Genomic DNA, 17,447 nt, shown 5'->3' with positions numbered 1-17,447 from the left:
CAAGTCAGCAAGATAAATACTAGAAAGGTCTGTGGCTGAAAGGGGAAGTTTGGTGGCTTTAGGAAATACATTTGGGAATCGGTTAAAGGAGCCAGTGTCATTAGTTTCTAATATGACCTTGGCAAGTTACTTAATTTTAACCACAGGGTATCTAATATGAAACTTGGAAAACAACATGTATTCTATAACCTCATTAAGAATAAAATTCGGTAATAAATTTTTTTTAACTCTGATTTTTTTAAAGTAAGATATATTGTTAGTTACCAGTAAGAAGCCTAAGTCCTACTTCATAGGGTCTGTTAGAAGAAATAATCAAAGCAAGTTATGTAAGTGTTAGTAGCCTGCTAGATAGATTAATATATCTATAAATATTTGTTTGGTAAATATTTGCTGCTATAGTTAAAGTATTTGGGGGGTTTTTATAACAAAAATATTATAGGCAACCAGCATCACTAACAGGGTTTTGTGAACTTATCAGTTCAATTATTTCAACCCCTAGGACTTCTGAAGAAAGTGAGTTGAGAAGCAGAACTATAGCAGGTAGCCCAGAGTTTTTATCATCTGAGCTACGGACCCATTCATTTCTTAGGACCACATAGGCATATGAATTCAACTGTGTACTAATGGAGAAGGAGGTCTGAGAAAGTAAGGAAGGAAGGAAAGAGGAGAAAATAGTAATAGAATTCTGGCCAGCATTCCATCAGTGGGTCAGTACCCTGGAGTGCAGGTGAAACAGGAAACATGAATCCATTGTCACAATTCCCACAGACCTGAATGAGGTGAGACACAAAACCACACATGCTGTATTTCATGGACAACTTCAGTGATTTGAGGGCATTTCCTGATTATTATTTTCATTTTATGTGCTGATTTGAGGATTTACTTCTGCACTAAACATATAAAGCACAGCTCTACTGCATTTCAACTTTCCTGCTAATCATGAAAATAGATGTAAGTATATGACTTAAAGGGGTCAAGGATAGAAGGAAAGTCTCCTATAGAAAGGAAATCCTCAAATAGATTGTTCTATCCCACCCCCGTGATATTTTAAGCCATTAGATACCTGGATAATCATGAGATTATGCACTGCACCTAAGTGACTAATGGCCCCTCCCCCCTCCCTGGCAAGTGTTCCCACTAAGTAGTCAGGGTTAATGTCACTGGATTAATCCTCACTCCTTCTCTGACCAGAACTGTCCATTGTACCTGGTCTCCAGGCTGGCAGCCTCTTGAAGCATCTCATCTGTGACCGTGTCTGTGTTATAGAACTCTCTGAGAGCTTGCAGCAGCTCCTCCTTTCGATGAGCAGGCAGGCTCTCGGCGTTGAGCAGGGCCCTGGCCCCAGAGCGCATCTGCCGGCGCTCTGGGTCCTCCAGCAGGCGCAAGCCCTCCTCAGAGCCAATGGGGGCCTGGAACTCCTTGGCCAGCTGCTGCTTCAAGTGGTTGTCATAGTAGTTGGAGATGGCATGGCAGGAGGTGCAGAGCAGCAGCACGTCGTGGGAGTTGTGGTCCTTCATCTCAATGGGGAAGTGCTTCCGGTACTCGTGTGGGACCACGTTCTTCCTGAACAAGCCCACCCAGAAGGCAGTGCTCATTAGCATAAGACACAGAACACACCTGTAGCTAGCACGGGGGCTGCTAGGATTCTGATCTGGGCCTGAACATAACTGTGAAGCCTTGGGTACCACAACCCGACAGGGAGGACATAAAAACAATACTACCTATTCCACTCGGCCCACCTACCTACCTGTGCCCTAAGTTCCTTTAGTGAGAAAAGACTACCTGCTCTCAGGCTTCAGGGGAGGGTCAGGGGTAGGGGAGGCTAATAACCTTTGAGAAGATTGTGCTCCCAGAAGGAAAAGTATCAGAGAAATGAAAAGAAATTCTAACGGACTTTAACAGCTGGAAAACAACTCTCTCAAAGCATGTAGCAGGTAACCTCTACTCCTGAAATTCTGGAAGCCAGGTGACCTGAAAAAGCCAATTTCCTTCATCTGAAGAATCCCTTACTCTAAGATTATTTCCCTGGTTCATCAAAGTCCATCATTATTTTTTAAAAACTAAGCTCTCAAGAAAAACTCTTGGCAGCAACAACTACTGTCTCACTTTTCAAGGGAGGAAGGAAGAACATGAGTTACCCCCCAGAAGCCCAGGAGAAAGCCTGTGTCTGGGCACCCCAGGCTCAACAGGCAGCTTCACCTTCACTACAGAACGGCCTTCCCAGACTATTCCAGAGGGAGCCTCGGGTCATCCGGGTACTGCACCAACAGTCCCACAGAGCAGAAAGCCTGCGAGCCCCTCGGGGGAGGCTTATAATGACAGAGAGAAAGGCAGCTTCTGAAGGAACTGCTCTCCATTCCTTGGTGAGCAAAAGGGAACCCCTCTCTTTCTGGCAAGCCATTACTGAGAAGAGTACTGCATTCCAGAACCTCAGAACTGGGCTCAGGAGGGGTAGGGGCACCAGAGCAAGGCCAGGCCGAGTGGCAAAACTCTCAGGGAAACTGGGATCCACCCTCAGGACCAGTCTCTCAGCCAAGTGGGCAGACGCCAGCAAGGCCCCTGAGGGCTCTGCATGTGGCTACAAAGGCAATTTCCATGGAGACAGACAAGCAGGCAACCCACACTCACCGAATGTAGGAGTCTTTCTTGCCACACACTACACACAGGTTCTCTTTAACCATCAAGTAGTAGTCTCCTGGGGATTCAGGTCTTCCCGCAGGTTCAAACTGTAGCTTGACCACAAAAGGCTCTTCACTCACCAGCTCTTAGAGAAAATAAGTCTTAGTTAGTATCTGCCTGCTCAGCTGTGCCCCAGAGAAGAAAAACAACCTTAATTGTTCTCGGCTGTCCTGGCAGACATCACTGTTTCTGGGTCTTGAATAGTCCCGTCCCATGTGACTCAAGGTCTCTCTGCCTTCTTCTATCCATCCCTCTCCCTCATCTCACTCCCCACTCCTGCCAGTGCCCACACAAACCTAATTTACAGATCAAATATGACAGCTGAATCTCAAACCTCCAATGCCTTTGTCCAGGTACCACTGAGCTTTTCTTCGATCACAAGTGCACAGGGGCTGTCCATCAGGAGCATGGAGGAAGCAGTTATCATAGAGCGGTGATTTTCTGCAGGGAAGAGAGAAAGAGGGCTAAACCTGAAAGCTAACTATTGGTCAAGGCATCAGTCATCTTCCCACGTTCTCTTCTGAGTGAGCCAGGCTATTCTCAACACCAGGGACAACAAAACTAAACATGGGAAGAAAGCATATTAATGCCTCCATCTGCATTGGGCTAGGAAACAGAAATAAAAATGAAGAGTTTATACTTCTAGTTTTAATATGCATGGATTGGGACATTAGGGACTAAGTTCTATTGTGAAAATAAGCAGAAACAGAGCACCAAGAAAATTGCCCTATGGAGTAATCACTGGATTAAACCAAGTAAATTAAAATGAAAGAACTTCAAGTTAAAGTAATGAGGGCCACGTGGGTTTATTTCTGGCTCAAACGCAACACTTGCTTCAATTTAATTATCCAATTCCTGAAGGCACTTTGCTACAGGGACCAGAGATTATTAGTCATCTTTCTGTAACACGGGCATAAATTGTACAGGAAAATTCTCCTTGGCTAGAGAGTAACATTGGCTTAGAGCTGATGCCATTCTAAATAGTCAAATACCAAATGAATAAGAAATCAGACACATTTCTCCTGAAAAGTATGAGGCACTTCATGTTATTCATTTTCACAGCTATTCTGAAGCAAGCAGGAATAATTAATTATACCTTCATTTATAACTGGAGAAAGTACAGGTCTAAGGTCATCAGGGTCAGTGATAAAGCTAAGTTAAGCTCTCCTCATTTCCACCCCAACTGCCCAACAATGAAGAAGTAAAAAGGGTCCTAGTCGGTTTGGCTCAGTGGATAGAGCATCAGCCCGCAGACCAAAGGGTCCCAGGTTTGATTCCGGTAATGGGCACATACTTTGATTGCAGGAACTGGAGAAAGTACAGGTCTAAGGTCATCAGGGTCAGTGATAAAGCTAAGTTAAGCTCTCCTCATTTCCACCCCAACTGCCCAACAATGAAGAAGTAAAAAGGGTTCTAGCCGGTTTGGCTCAGTGGATAGAGCATCAGCCCGCAGACCAAAGGGTCCCAGGTTTGATTCCGGTAAAGGGCACATACTTTGATTGCAGTCTCCTCCCCAGCCCAGGTCCTGGTCGGGGCGCATGCAGGAGGCAACCAATCGATGTGTTTCTCTCACATCAATGTTTTTCTCTGTCTTTCCCTCTCTCTTCCACTCTTCCTAAAAATCAATGGGAAAATATCCTCAGGTGAGGATTAAAAAAAAAAAGTAAAAGGGGAAAAGGAGAAAAGTACACAAATAAATCGAAGGATAGCTCCAAATGTCCTTGAAGGAAAGGAAGAATAATAACCCATGGAGAACCTTTGCTTCCTTACCACATGCCTCCTCCCATTCCCAAGGTGAGATATCACATGTGCCTTTTGCTGGAGGCTGGGCCTCTGACACTTTACTAGACAGGAAACAAGTCAATTACCTGGCAGAATAGCCCACCCCCAGGGGCTTTCTTTTATGTTTTCTGGGGTCTCTCCCTTGATGGTTGCCTGGCACCGTTACATCGACCTTAGACTTCTTATTTCCTGGTTTTTGCTGAGATTCTGTTGCTTCCCCATTAACCTCTTCTCCCAATCTGCTAATTCCTTTGCTTCGGAATGGGATGTCTACCAAATCCTGGCATTTCTCCAAAACTTTTCTCCAGCCAATGAGGTCATCATTTTCTTCTAAAGTTGGATTCCTAGAGAAAGGGTATCCAAGAAGATGGAGAAAGAGAGCCACTGAAATCTGGGCATCCCTGGCAGCATAAATTACCTGAAGAGAAAAGTCAGAGATCAGTGGAATCTAGAAGGCAAACCAGAGCGAGCAACTTCAAAGTCATCACAAAGATATAAATAACTTTCAGGTCTAATTCACGATGTATGATAACCTAGACATCTTCTTAAAAAATTTTTATTATGAAAAATGTAAAACTATACAAAAGCAAATCAAATAGTGTAATGAATCCTCATGTTCCCTATGTTTTAACTAAAATAGTTAAAATAATGACTTACTTTAAATGCTTGAAAATCCTAATCTATATAAATCAGTGAGGTTTCTTTCTGTTTGCATAATTTTATTGTATCTGCTACCAAACCCACTGGACAGATTTTTTTTCAAATCTGGAGTAGGGTAGTTACCACAGGTATGACAACTAGTACACGAACTTCACTTTGGGGATAGTCTCATCTAGAACAGCTGAGACCAACATTTGTTAAGAGGCCTGTGTGACTGCCCTAGCTAGTTTGGCTCAGTGGATAGAGCGTTGGCCTATGGACTGAAGGGTCCTGGGTTCGATTCCGGTCAAGGGCACACGCCAGGTTGCGGGCTCAATCCCCAGTACGGGGTGTGCAGGAGTCAGCCTTTCAATGATTTTCTCTCATCGTTGATGTTTCTATCTCTCTCTCCCTCTCCCTTCCTCTCTGAAATCAATAAGAATATATATTTTTTAAAAATCACAAAGCCCATTTCTGGAATTTATTTATTTAATAATGAGAAGTCATTCTCCCAAGCAACTGGTTACAAGCAAGCTGATCATAAATAAAAGTAGTCAACGGTATAATTAGTAGCTTTTCTCAAAAAGGCTATAAAGACTTTAAGATTACTTTATTATTTTTTAAAATATATTTTTATTGATTTCAGAGAGGAAGGGAGAGGGAGATAGAAACATCAATGATGAAAGGGAATCATTGATTGGCTGCCTCCTGCACAACCCCCCTGGAAATCGAGCCCCCAACCTGGGCATGTACCCTGACCGGAATCAAACCGTGACCTCCTGGTTAATAGGTCGACGCTCAACCACTGAGCCATACCAGCTGGGCTAAGATTACTTTAATTCACCGTAATAACCAAGCCAGTCATGGACACGAACAACAGTGTGGTGATTGCAGTGGAGAAGAGGGTGGGTGGAGGTGGAAGAGGGTTTGGGGGGATAAATGATGATGGGGGGGGGGATTTTAAAAATTAAATTTAAAAAGCACACACACAAAAATAAGCCTGAACTATTAGTATGGATTTTTTAAATGCTTAATAAAATTTCCACCTAGACCCAACAATCTACATATCTATCAGCAAGTTGTCTCCCACTGGAAAAGAGTGTACTTCAATGTGAAAAGTTCAGAGTGCTTTTCAACACATTATTTTTCAAGTGATAAAAAAAAACCAAGGCACTTGCAACAAATGGTGCTGGAACAACTGGACATCCACATGCAAAAGAATAAAGTTGAACCCCTACCTCATATCACACAAAAATTAACTCAAAATGGATCATAAACCTAAGTGTAACAGCTAAAACATAAAAGTAGAAGAAAACATAAAATCGAACCCAGGACCCTTCTTCTCTTAGAAGAAAACAGAGGAGCAAATGATTATGACTATGAGTTAGGCAATGATTTCTTAGCTATGAAACCAAAAGCATGAATAATTTTTAAAAAATAAAAAACTGACCCCATCAAAATTAAAATCTTTTGTGCATCCTGGCCGGTTTGGCTCAGTGGATAGAGCGTTGGCCTGCGGACCAAAGGGTCCTGGGTTCGATTCTGGTCAAGGGCACATGCCTGGGTCATGGCCTCAATCCCCACTAGGGGGCGTGCAGGAGGCGGCCATCCATGATTCTTATTGATGATGTTTCTATCTCTCTCCCTTCCTCTCCCTTCCCCTCTGAAATCAATAAAAATCTATTATAAAAAAAAAAAAACTTTTGTGCTTCAAACAACTCCACCAAACCTAGCTGTTGGGGGAGGAGGGAGGGAAGAGTGACTGCTAATGGGTATGGTGTTTCTTTTTGGGGAGCTGAAAATGTTCTAAAATTAGATTGTGATGATGGTTGCATAACTCTGTAAATATACTAAACTCCATTTACTTGTACATTTTAAATGGGTGAATTTTATTGTATGTGAATTATGTTTCAGTAAAACTATTATACTTGATCTTAGTCAAAAGGCCGAGAGACAATTCAGTAAAACTATTAAGAGGAAGGAAGCAAAGAAGGAATGAATGAACAAACGAAGGCACAAAGAAGTAACTTACTCAGGGTCACAGCAAATCAGAAATGGCTGTAGAAACCAATTTCACATAATTTGATTCCTAGAACTCTCTCACAGGATAATATTAACCTAAAGATACTAATTATTGCTAACTCCATTAACAACATTTTGGAAGGATGAACAAGTGGTAACTGACTTGGCCACCAAGAGAAGGCTGACACCTAGACCTATAATAGGGGGTAGAAGCCAAAAATTAAAAATCAAATTAATTTGAGCCACAAAGAATGGCAAAGCATAAGGAATGGGAGGCAGCAGTTGTCTGTGAAAGCAAGGATACACATAGGGGTGAAAACAGAAGGATAAGGTGAAAGTCTCCATAAAGCACACTTAAACCCCAGACCTCTTTATACCACAGGGCCAATTACTCCTTCTCTAACCCAAAAGAGTAAAAGTTTGTAAAACCAAAACTAAAATGGAGTCATTTATGTCAGGGACAAAATGGAACGGGCCAAAGCAGGCACATTAAAGAAAACAAAACTTCACCTAACATAAATTGCAGGAATATTTATAGCTCTCCTCAGAAATTAGCAGAGGACGCCAACCAATACCCAAACACCAAGTCTGTTCATACCATCTTTGGACTTCCTTGTTCCTGTCTCAGCTACCCGGATCCAAATAAGGAAGAAGACCACTAGATAACCAATAAGCTGAAAAAGCCAAATAACTTCCACATTTACCATCATCTGTGAGCAACTCAGAACTCATTGCTCCTGTAGCCTTGAATTTCCCAGCTTGCAAGTTGAAACCCTTACAATAAACTCATCTTGTCCTAACTGGGTTGGCTCAGTGGATAGAGCGTCGGCCTGCGGACTGGAGTCCCAGGTTTGATTCCAGTCAAGAGCATGTACCTTGGTTGCGGGCACATCCCCAGTAGGGGGTGTGCAGGAGGCAGCTGATCGATGTTTTTCTCTCATGGATGTTTCTAACTCTCTATCCCTTCCTCTCTGTGAAAAATCAATAAAATATATTATAAATAAATAAACTCATCTTGTTTTATTCAATGTGTAGAATTTGGTTTTTGACAAGTTTAAGTCATATAATGGCTAAATCACAGAGGATCTGGACCTAGTAAAACCAGGCATGGTGGAGGTTGGAGGCAAAATGTCGCCTGAAAAAGAGGGGATTCTGGGAAAGTCTAGGTACTGAATGGTGAGACTAGCAGCACCTTTCCCTCACTCAGCCATCAGAATATAGGCTGTGGGGCTTATACCTCTTGAGCAGAAGACTAGAAGATTCATCTATGGAGAAACTGAGTAGACTGAGAGGAAAGACTTACAGTTACTGACATTTGACTGTAACTGATAATGTTATCTAATGTTTTATTATCTATAGTTACTGATAATAACTAGTTCAAAAGCCCTGGCCATATGTGCTATGGTCTCAATCCATTTTTTTGAACCCACTAGTTCAAAAGCCCTGGCCATATGTGCTATGGTTTCAATCCATTTTTTTAAATGTCAAAATTAAAAATTATTCTCTGCATTTCCTAAAATTTCATTAAGCGTTATTTTAGACCAATTATCTTGGTTTCATCAGACAAGGAATCTATTTTAAGGCACTTCTGCCCAATACTTATATTTGAGGATTAGAACTTTAACAACAATTATACTTCACAAGCAGTGACTCTTCCATTCTTCAAGCACTCTGATAAGAAGTACCTGGTCCTCCGTAAGATTCTCAGCATCCCAGTTGCTGCAACGAAGTACAAGGGACTTGTCAAGGGGAAAGTTCAAAACAGTCTCAGCAAGTGATTTCAGGCTAAGCCCATTACAGAGCAAATTGTTCCTACAAAAAATAAATAAAATCATGTATCAAAAATGGAGAAAGAAAAAGAACAGGCAGATAAAAGAAACATAAACAAACAACTAATAAACAGATGACAGATATTCAATCTCACTAGACATCAAGTAAGATAAAATCATACAATTTTTAAACCTATTAGATTGCAAAGATTTATTTAAAATAACTATATCTAGTATTGGTGGAGCATGAAGAATCAGACAGTTTAACCTAACATTTGTGAACTTTGCATTTTTTACAACCTTTATGAAAAACAGTTTAACAATAAACAGTGATCAAAATGTTGAACATGAAAATTCTGATTCAACAATTCCATTTCTAGAAATTCAGCCTGAGGACAAATGTACATATAATAATCTTCATTACAGCACTATTTACCGTAGCAAAGAATTGGGAACAACCTAAATGCCCATCAATGGAAGACTGGTTAAATATCCATGCAATTAAATTATATACAGCTATTACAAATAAGAATGTGGATCTACATTGATGTGAAAAGATGTCCATGATACATTAGTTAAGTAAAAAGAGACTGTGAAGGAAAACATATGCTATGGTCCCTTTATGTTAAGATATATACTACATAATAAATGTGTGTATGTGATTCTAGGTATGTGATCACAGAGAGAGGAAACACAAAGAGATAACTAGAAACAAATAGATCAAATGTGAGTGATATCTCTTGTTGTGAGACTTGTAATGATTATATATCCTCTTCATATTTTTCTATGTTTGAGTTGGCTACTGTTCATGTATAACTTCAAATTTGAAAAAATGATAAGGCTATTTTCATTGAGGGATAGAATCTATCTATCTATCTATCTATCTATCTATCTATCTATCTATCTATATATATATATATAAAAGCCTAAGTGACCGTTATGACCGAACCACTGGTTGACCAGTTACTATGATGCACACTGACCACCAGGGGGCAGACACTCATTGCAGGAGCTGCCCCCTCGTGGTCAGTGCGCTTCCATAGCCAACCTCCAGCTGCCCCTCCCCCGGGCCAGCCAACCTCCCGAGGCCCCTTCCCCTGGCCGGCTGGCCCCCCGCATAGGCCTCAGTCGCCTGCCAGGCTGAGGGAACCCACCCATGCATGAATTCATGCACTGGGCCTCTAGTATACAATATAATTAAGTATCCTTTCTGCTCTCCAAACACTTTCTGGTTAAAATAGCTACGGGGTAGTAAAATTAACGTGTGCAAGAATAAGAGATTCCAAATAAGAGTTAACTGTGAAACTAAGAACATGTTGGTCTACAAAAGTGAAGCTGGAGATTCCAAAATGGCTGCAGAGTAAGTGGAAGCTACATTGACATGCTCCCAGGACTAAACTGGAATTATAACTAAAATACAGAAAAACCTTCCTAAATAATCCACTGAAGACTAGCTGAAGTGAACGCTGATAACCAAGGATGGAAAGTGGAGACCACATAGAAACTGGTAGTAAATGTGGAGGCACGAAAGGGCTGGCTAGACTCCCACAGACTGAAGCTGAAGTTCTGGAGGGATATCTCAGCTGTGGGGCATTTCCACTGAAAACTCTGGGGTCTAAACCCCAAGCTGGGTTCCCCAGCCCAGAGCACCAGAACTGAGAAAGGTGCCCACATGACATCTGGCTGTGAAAAGCAGTAGGGTTTCTGTCTGCCAGGGAGAGATGGCTGGAAATGCAAGCACACTCTTACAGGGCCAACACACAAATTTTTGTGTGCAGCCACTCACCTTGGGCTCCAGCACAGGGAGGGCAGAGTGGACTGGAGCTGTGTGAGCAGAAGCCAGGGTTGGAAGTTCTGGGGTTAGAGTTCAGAAAGCAGACACCCCAAATTCCTGTGCTGAATCATTCCCTCATACTGCAGAGGACATCTTTCTCTGGCAGATCTTTACCATTCAGGCAGCTTTTGCCTGGGGGGAGGGGTGTTTTGCAATTGCCCCACCCTATTAGAAAACCCCCTGCTCCACCCTGTGGAGTTTCTGAGCCCATTAAGAGACTGAGAATAACAATCTGCATGCAGACAGAAGCAATTGACCCACCCTGTTGGAAAACCTGTCACCCTACCTGTGGCTGATAGCCTGAGGTTAATCAAGACTAAATAACAATAAGACTGTAGGCAGAAGCGGTCTCTGGAGGCTTTGAGTCTTTGCCTGATCTAATTCTTGGCCCGGGGCTAGAAAAAGCAGACCGTGGTGCACATCTTATTTCTTTCCAAAGGCACCCAGCCCTAGCAGAGGGCGCCATAAGCTGTGGATTGCTGATAGCTCCAAACAGAATGCTCAGGGCCAGTCACAAACAGCATCTGACATTGTCCTGCATTAGAGATTGGAAGTCACAGCAGATCTATCTAATGCATAAACACAAACCCAAATAGGCAGAAAAAATGGGAAGACAAAAAAACAAGCCCAAATGAAAGAACAAGAGAATTCTCCAGAAGAGCTGAATGAAATGGAGATAATAAATTTATCAGATAAGAGTTCAGAATAATGATGGCAATGATGCTTAGCAGTATGAGAAAAGGTATAGTAACTATGAAAAAAGAGCAGTCAGAAATAAGAATGACATAGTATTAATAAAGAACAGACTGGAAGGAATACACAGAAGATTATGGGAAGCTGAGGATCAGATCAGTGAATTATAAGGGTAGAAAAAAAATCAGAGAACCAAAATGAAAAACAGGAAAAAAACTTAAGGGAGCTATGGGACAATATGAAATGTAATAATATTCTCATCATAGGAGTACCGAGGGGAAGAAAGTAAGCAAGGGATAGAGACTGTATTTGAAGAAATAATGGCAGGAAACTCCCTAACCTGGTGAGGGAAAAAGTCACACAAGTTCAAGAGGCACAGAGAGTCCCAAGCAAGAGGAACCCCAATAGGCCCACGCCCAGACACATCATAATTAAAATGCTAAAATTAAAGACAAAGAGAGACTCTTACAAGAGAAAAGCAAGCTGTTACCTACAAAGGAGTTCCCATAAGGCTGTCAACTGATTTCTCATCAGACACTCTACAGGCCAGAAGGGAATGGTGTGAAGTATTCAAGGTAATGAAAAGCCAGATTACTATATTTAGCAAGGCTATCATTCAAAATAGATGGTGAAATAAAGAGCTTCCCAGACCAAAAAAAAAAAAAAAAAAGGCTAAAGGGGTTTATCAACACCAAACCAGCACTGCAAGAAATGCTAAAGGGACTGCTGTATTGAGAAGAAATAGAGAGAGAGAAACATAGGCATAAAGAATTAAAATGGCAATAAATAGGTACCTATCAATAATGGATTAAATGCTCCAATCAAAAGATATGGTAGCTAAATGAATATGAAAACATGACCCAAGTATATGCTGTCTACAAGAGACCTACCTCAGAACAAAAGACTCACACAGGATGAGAATGAAGGGATGGGAAAATTTTTTCCCTGCAAATGGAAATGAAAAAAAACCCTGGGGTAGCAAACCTAATATAAGACAAAATAGACTTCAAATGAAGGCCATCACAAGAGACAATAAAAATCACCACATAATAATAAAGGGATCAATCCAACAAGAGGATATAACCCTGGTAAGGATATACAGTATGTACCCAATATAGGAGCATCTAAATATATAAAAAAGCTTCTAGAGGACTTTAAGGGAGAGACTGACAGCAATACAATCATAGCAGGGGACTTTAACACCCTGCTGACTTCACTGGATAGCTCTTCCAGACAAAAAATTAACAAGGAAACAGTGGCCCTGACTGGTTTGGCTCAGTGGATAGAGCATCAGCCTGCGGACTGAAAGGTCCCAGGTTCGATTCTGGTCAGGGGCATGTACCTTGGTTGCAGGCACATTCCCGGTGGGGGGTGTGCAGGAGGCAGCTGATCTATGTTTCTCTCTCATCAATGTTTCTAACTCTCTATACCTCTCCCTTCCTCTCTGTAAAAACAAACAAACAAAAACAACAACAAGGAAACAGTGACTAGATGAGTGGATAAAAAAGCTGTGATACATTTACACAATGGAATACTACACAGCTGTAAAAAAGAAAGAACTCTTACCATTTGCAACAGCATAGATGGACCTGGAAAGTATTATGCTAAGTGAAATAAGCCAGTCAGAGAATAAGTATTGCATGATCTCAATCATATGTGGAATCTAATGAACAAAATAAATTGATGAACAAACTAGATCCACAGACATAGAAGCATTGAAACAGACTGTTGAATCCCAAAGGGAAGGCAAGTGTAGGTGGGTGTGTGGGAAGAGAGTAACCAAAGAATGTGTATGCATATATGCACAACCCATGGACACAGACAATAGGGTGGTGAAGACCTGAGGTGGAGGGCGGGGGCAGGCTAGAAGGGGTCAATGCAGGATAAAGGGGACGTGTGTAATACTTTCAACAATAAAGATTAAAATAAAAAGTGGAACTGGATTTCTGGTTACCAAGTGTGAGACTAGAAGTTTTAGAGCAGGAAGCTTGGAGGTGGAGGTTCACGTCAGTGTTACAACATGCAGGACTGCTTCAGGTACTATAGGAAATGAAATCATAATGATGAAGAAAAGAAAGTCTTTCCTTAAAAAGCAAGCAATAAATTGATGGATTTCATCACCCACAAAAGAAGTACTGACTAAAAAATATAAAAAGGTCCAGACACACTTAGGTAAAATGCATAAAGTCTTGGTTCATTAATGGAATTGAAGGATTTGGGGGAGACATAAAACTTTCTTCTGTTTTATTAGAAATTCTAAAGGTAATAAATGCTTATTTGTAGGGAGTGGCTATAGGGTCAAGCCTTGGACTGACCTGTGGCAGAGCCACATACAAGTCCCAGCTTGGAGGGCAGAGCTCTCCTAGCACAATTAAGCTTGATCTTATAGTCCTCCCTTGTTCCTAGGTAGCTAATGGGTTATGGGAGGTGCAGCAAGTACTGCCAAAAAAAGGTTTGAGTAACGAAATAGATTTGAAACTCGCAAGACCATTGTAAACATGTTGACCACTCCCCTTGTTTTGCTTTGTGTGATCTGACTATAAAATAAAGCTTCGGCTTACAGGCTGGGTCACTGTTTCCTCATCCAGGCACAGTGATCCTACCTAGCCCCAACTGTATTCTCTTTGCTGAACTCCTGGGCTCCTTTGCCCATAATTCTTAAAATCATTTCCCTCATTGAAAGGACAGTACTTAATTTTTAGTTACTTAATTCCATTTAGGTCATTAGCCTTTTTAAAATGTCATATTTGGTGCCCGGGTTGGTGTGCTCAGTTCGTTGGAGTGTCATCCCGTATACCAAAAAGTCCTTTGATCCCTGGTTGGGCTCGTGCAGGAGGCAACTGATTGATTTTTCTCTCACATCAACATTTTTTTCTCTCTCCATCCCTTCCTCTCTCTAAAATCTACAAAAATAAATAAGAATTTCATATTTGGGAAGGTTTCACATTGAATTAAAAACAAGATGCCACCGTTGCCACTTCAAAGTTTCACTAGGAAATATTCCAAAATCATATACAACAATCTCCATAATAAATAATCTTTAGTTAACATAGAATAAAAATATAAAATATGAAGAGTATGAAGAAAAGAAGAATTTTTTAAAAATACTCCTCCCTGAAGTCAATGAAAGTAACAACTACTTATGGCAAACATCAGAAGCAACCTATAGGCAACAGTGCTAAGTATAATTCTTGCATTAGAATGTCAGATTTCTTATACTACAGTGTCAGAAAGTTTTATTGTTTACCACTAAAGTGCTTAATAATACAATAATCTTTACATTTTAATAAAATTTCATTAAAATTTAAAGGTCTGATAAATGCTTCATTTTTATTTCTAGAAAAGTTCCTGGTCATACGCAGCTTTGGCCAAATTCTTATTCTGACACTTGGCCATTCTGCATTTAGCCAAACAATTCAGAGCACCACTAGTTTCTATATATTCATAATGAGGACTGTAATTGCATAGAAAGAGATCTGGAAAAACAAACCAATCAGATGATGATAGCATGGAAACTGGTGATGACAGTGACAGTAATAGTTAAAATTTACACAGCATTCTCTATATTTCAAATACTATTTCTAAGTTCTTCCCATAGTTTAACTCATTCAATACATCAGTTCTTTAAGGTGGGAACATTATTATCTCCACTTCACAGATGAGGGGACAGAGGAATGAATAGTGAGGTTCACTAACTTGCCAAAGGCCAAACAGCTGGTAAATGGCAGAGTGGGGGCTCCCACCCACACACGCTGCTCTGCTTAGCCACTGTACACATTGCTTCTAACTACAGAGCAACAGTGGGCACATCCTGAGAGGTGGTGCCAAAGGGAGGAGGGCCTGATGAAAGGAGGATTCTGCAATTATATTCCAAATACTTTTACAGAGTTCAACATTTTTATAGTAAATATTTTAATATAGTACTTGAAAAAATTGATATGTATTTATGAGTTTTATTTACATAAGCCAAACTACAGAGCTAAAATAACATTTCATCCTATATAATAAAGAGCTAATATGCTAATTAGACTGAACAGCCGAACGACTGTCCAGACGACCTTCTGAAAGAAGCCCAGGCTGCGAGGGCCGGCCAGGGCTGTGAGGGCTGGCCAAGGCTGTGAGCAGCTGCAAGGGCTGGCCCAGGATGCGAGGGCCAGCCGAGGCAGCCAGGGCTGCGAGGGCCGAGCCCCTTGCACGAATTTTGTGCATCAGGTCTCTAGTTTTCTAATAAAATATTATGATTAGCACAGATTTTAATCAGGCCTTCTCTTAGTTGATTAAATCCTCCAAACTTTTTTTTAAATCTATTTTTACTGACTTTATTTTTTTTAAACATATTTTATTGATTTTTTCAGAGAGGAAGGGAGAGGAATAGAGAGTTAGAAACATTGATGAGAGAGAAATATCAATCAGCTGCCTCCTGCACAACACCCACTGGGGATGTGCCCACAACCAAGGTACATGCCCTTGACCGGAATTGAACCTGGGACTCTTTAGTCCGAAGGCCGACGCTCCATCCACTGAGCCAAGCCGGTTAGGGCTATTTTTATTGATTTTAGAGAGGAAGGAAGAGGAAGAGAAAAATAGAAATATCAATGATGAGAGAGAATCACAGATAGGCTGCCTCCTGCATGCCCCCCACTGGGGATCAAGCCCACAAATGGAATTGAATCCTTGTGTCCTTGACTGAATTGAACCCAGGACCCTTCAGTCTGCAGGCCGACGCTCTATCCACTGAGCCAAACCAGCTAGGGCCTCCAAACTTTAATGTCAGTTTCATTTGAGGAAGGGAGAGAGGCTGTTTTAGTCCATATTATTAAAAGGAGGACTTGTATATACACACATGAAAAGGTTATTGCAACTCAATTTCCGTAGAAGTAGACTTCTCAGAGAAAGGGATATCTCTCTTCTTCCAAGTAAAGGATTAGAGCTACCATCATTTTGGCCTAAAGCAGGTTTTCCAAACTCATGCTTCAGGATCACCCCCAGTTACAATGGGAGAGGTGGGGACTCCGGCAAATTGAATAGAGCTTGTTCATCAAAAGTGGACAGGGTCACCCAGCCAATTGTTGCCACCTAGAACTATTGACCTAGTATATTCAAATCACCTAATTTTTTCAAGAGAAATCAGAAATACACATCTTCTGCATTTAAACTAAAATTTCCTAAAAATACCATATGGGGAAAAACAAAAAAGTAATCTGCGGCCCTCATTTATCCAGTGGGGCCATTAGTTTACGTCTTGTAGCTTAGACCAGGTGTACTGGTTAATAATGCGGATTTTGTAATCAAAGAAAACATGGTAATTTCAAAAGAAACATCAAAAGTGCTTTATTCAAAGTAATGTCCATCACGAGCTACACATTTCCCCCATCTTTCAGGTAATTTGTGGATACTGTCCCAATAGAACTTTTCTTGTTTTGAGGCAAACCATTCAAAGACCCAATTTTCCACTTCTTCATACGTTTTGAAGTGCTGCTCAGAAAGTGCGTGTGTAATCTGAAGGAGCAAGGTCTGGTGAATACAGCGGGTGGGTTAATACTTCCCAGGCAAGATCTTTTAACGTATCTTTAACTGGTTTTGAAGTGTGTGATGGTGCGTTATCATGAAGCAAAATTACTCTTTGCCGTGTCTTCTGGCACACTCTGGTCGTTTTACGATCAAAGCGTGGTTCAAATTGATTATTTGTTGTTGGGGTCGATCAGTATTAACGGTTTCTGCGTGGTTCAAATTGATTATTTGTTGTTGGGATCGATCAGTATTAACGGTTTCTCCTAGTTTTAGAAGCTCATAATACACCACACCTTCCTGACCCCACCAAACGCAGAGCATTGTCTTCTTTCCAAAGTGATTTGGCCTTGTAGTCGCCGTTGATGGTTGACCTGGATCAACCCATGATTTTGTGCATTTGGGACAAACGCTCAAAATAAATCCACTTTTCATCGCCAGTCACAATTCAATGCCAAAAAGACTTTCTTTCATGCCGATGAAGCAACATTTTACTGATGACTTTTCGGTTTTCCATTTGT

At 41.1% G+C, this 17,447-nt stretch overlaps 1 protein-coding gene across 4 annotated transcripts in view; it reads right to left on the bottom strand.

Annotated features, from left to right (window-relative positions):
• Window positions 1-17,447, bottom strand: part of EXD2 (exonuclease 3'-5' domain containing 2) — an 82,535-nt gene that overhangs the window by 11,892 nt on the left and 53,196 nt on the right. For all 4 annotated transcript variants that reach the window (XM_005877934.2, XM_014549144.1, XM_014549145.1 and 1 more), the window contains exons 4-8: window positions 8,808-8,934; window positions 4,548-4,879; window positions 3,014-3,120; window positions 2,629-2,764; window positions 1,207-1,563 (exon numbers count right to left, since the gene is read on the bottom strand). In XM_005877934.2, the coding sequence (XP_005877996.1) occupies window positions 1,207-1,563; window positions 2,629-2,764; window positions 3,014-3,120; window positions 4,548-4,879; window positions 8,808-8,934 (1,059 nt within the window). The remainder of the gene's footprint in view (window positions 1-1,206; window positions 1,564-2,628; window positions 2,765-3,013; window positions 3,121-4,547; window positions 4,880-8,807; window positions 8,935-17,447) is intronic.

The sequence above is a fragment of the Myotis brandtii genome, unplaced genomic scaffold, assembly GCF_000412655.1.
Source record: "Myotis brandtii unplaced genomic scaffold, ASM41265v1 scaffold536, whole genome shotgun sequence".
NCBI lineage: Eukaryota > Metazoa > Chordata > Mammalia > Chiroptera > Vespertilionidae > Myotis > Myotis brandtii.
This window is presented reverse-complemented; position numbering and strand designations above follow the sequence as displayed.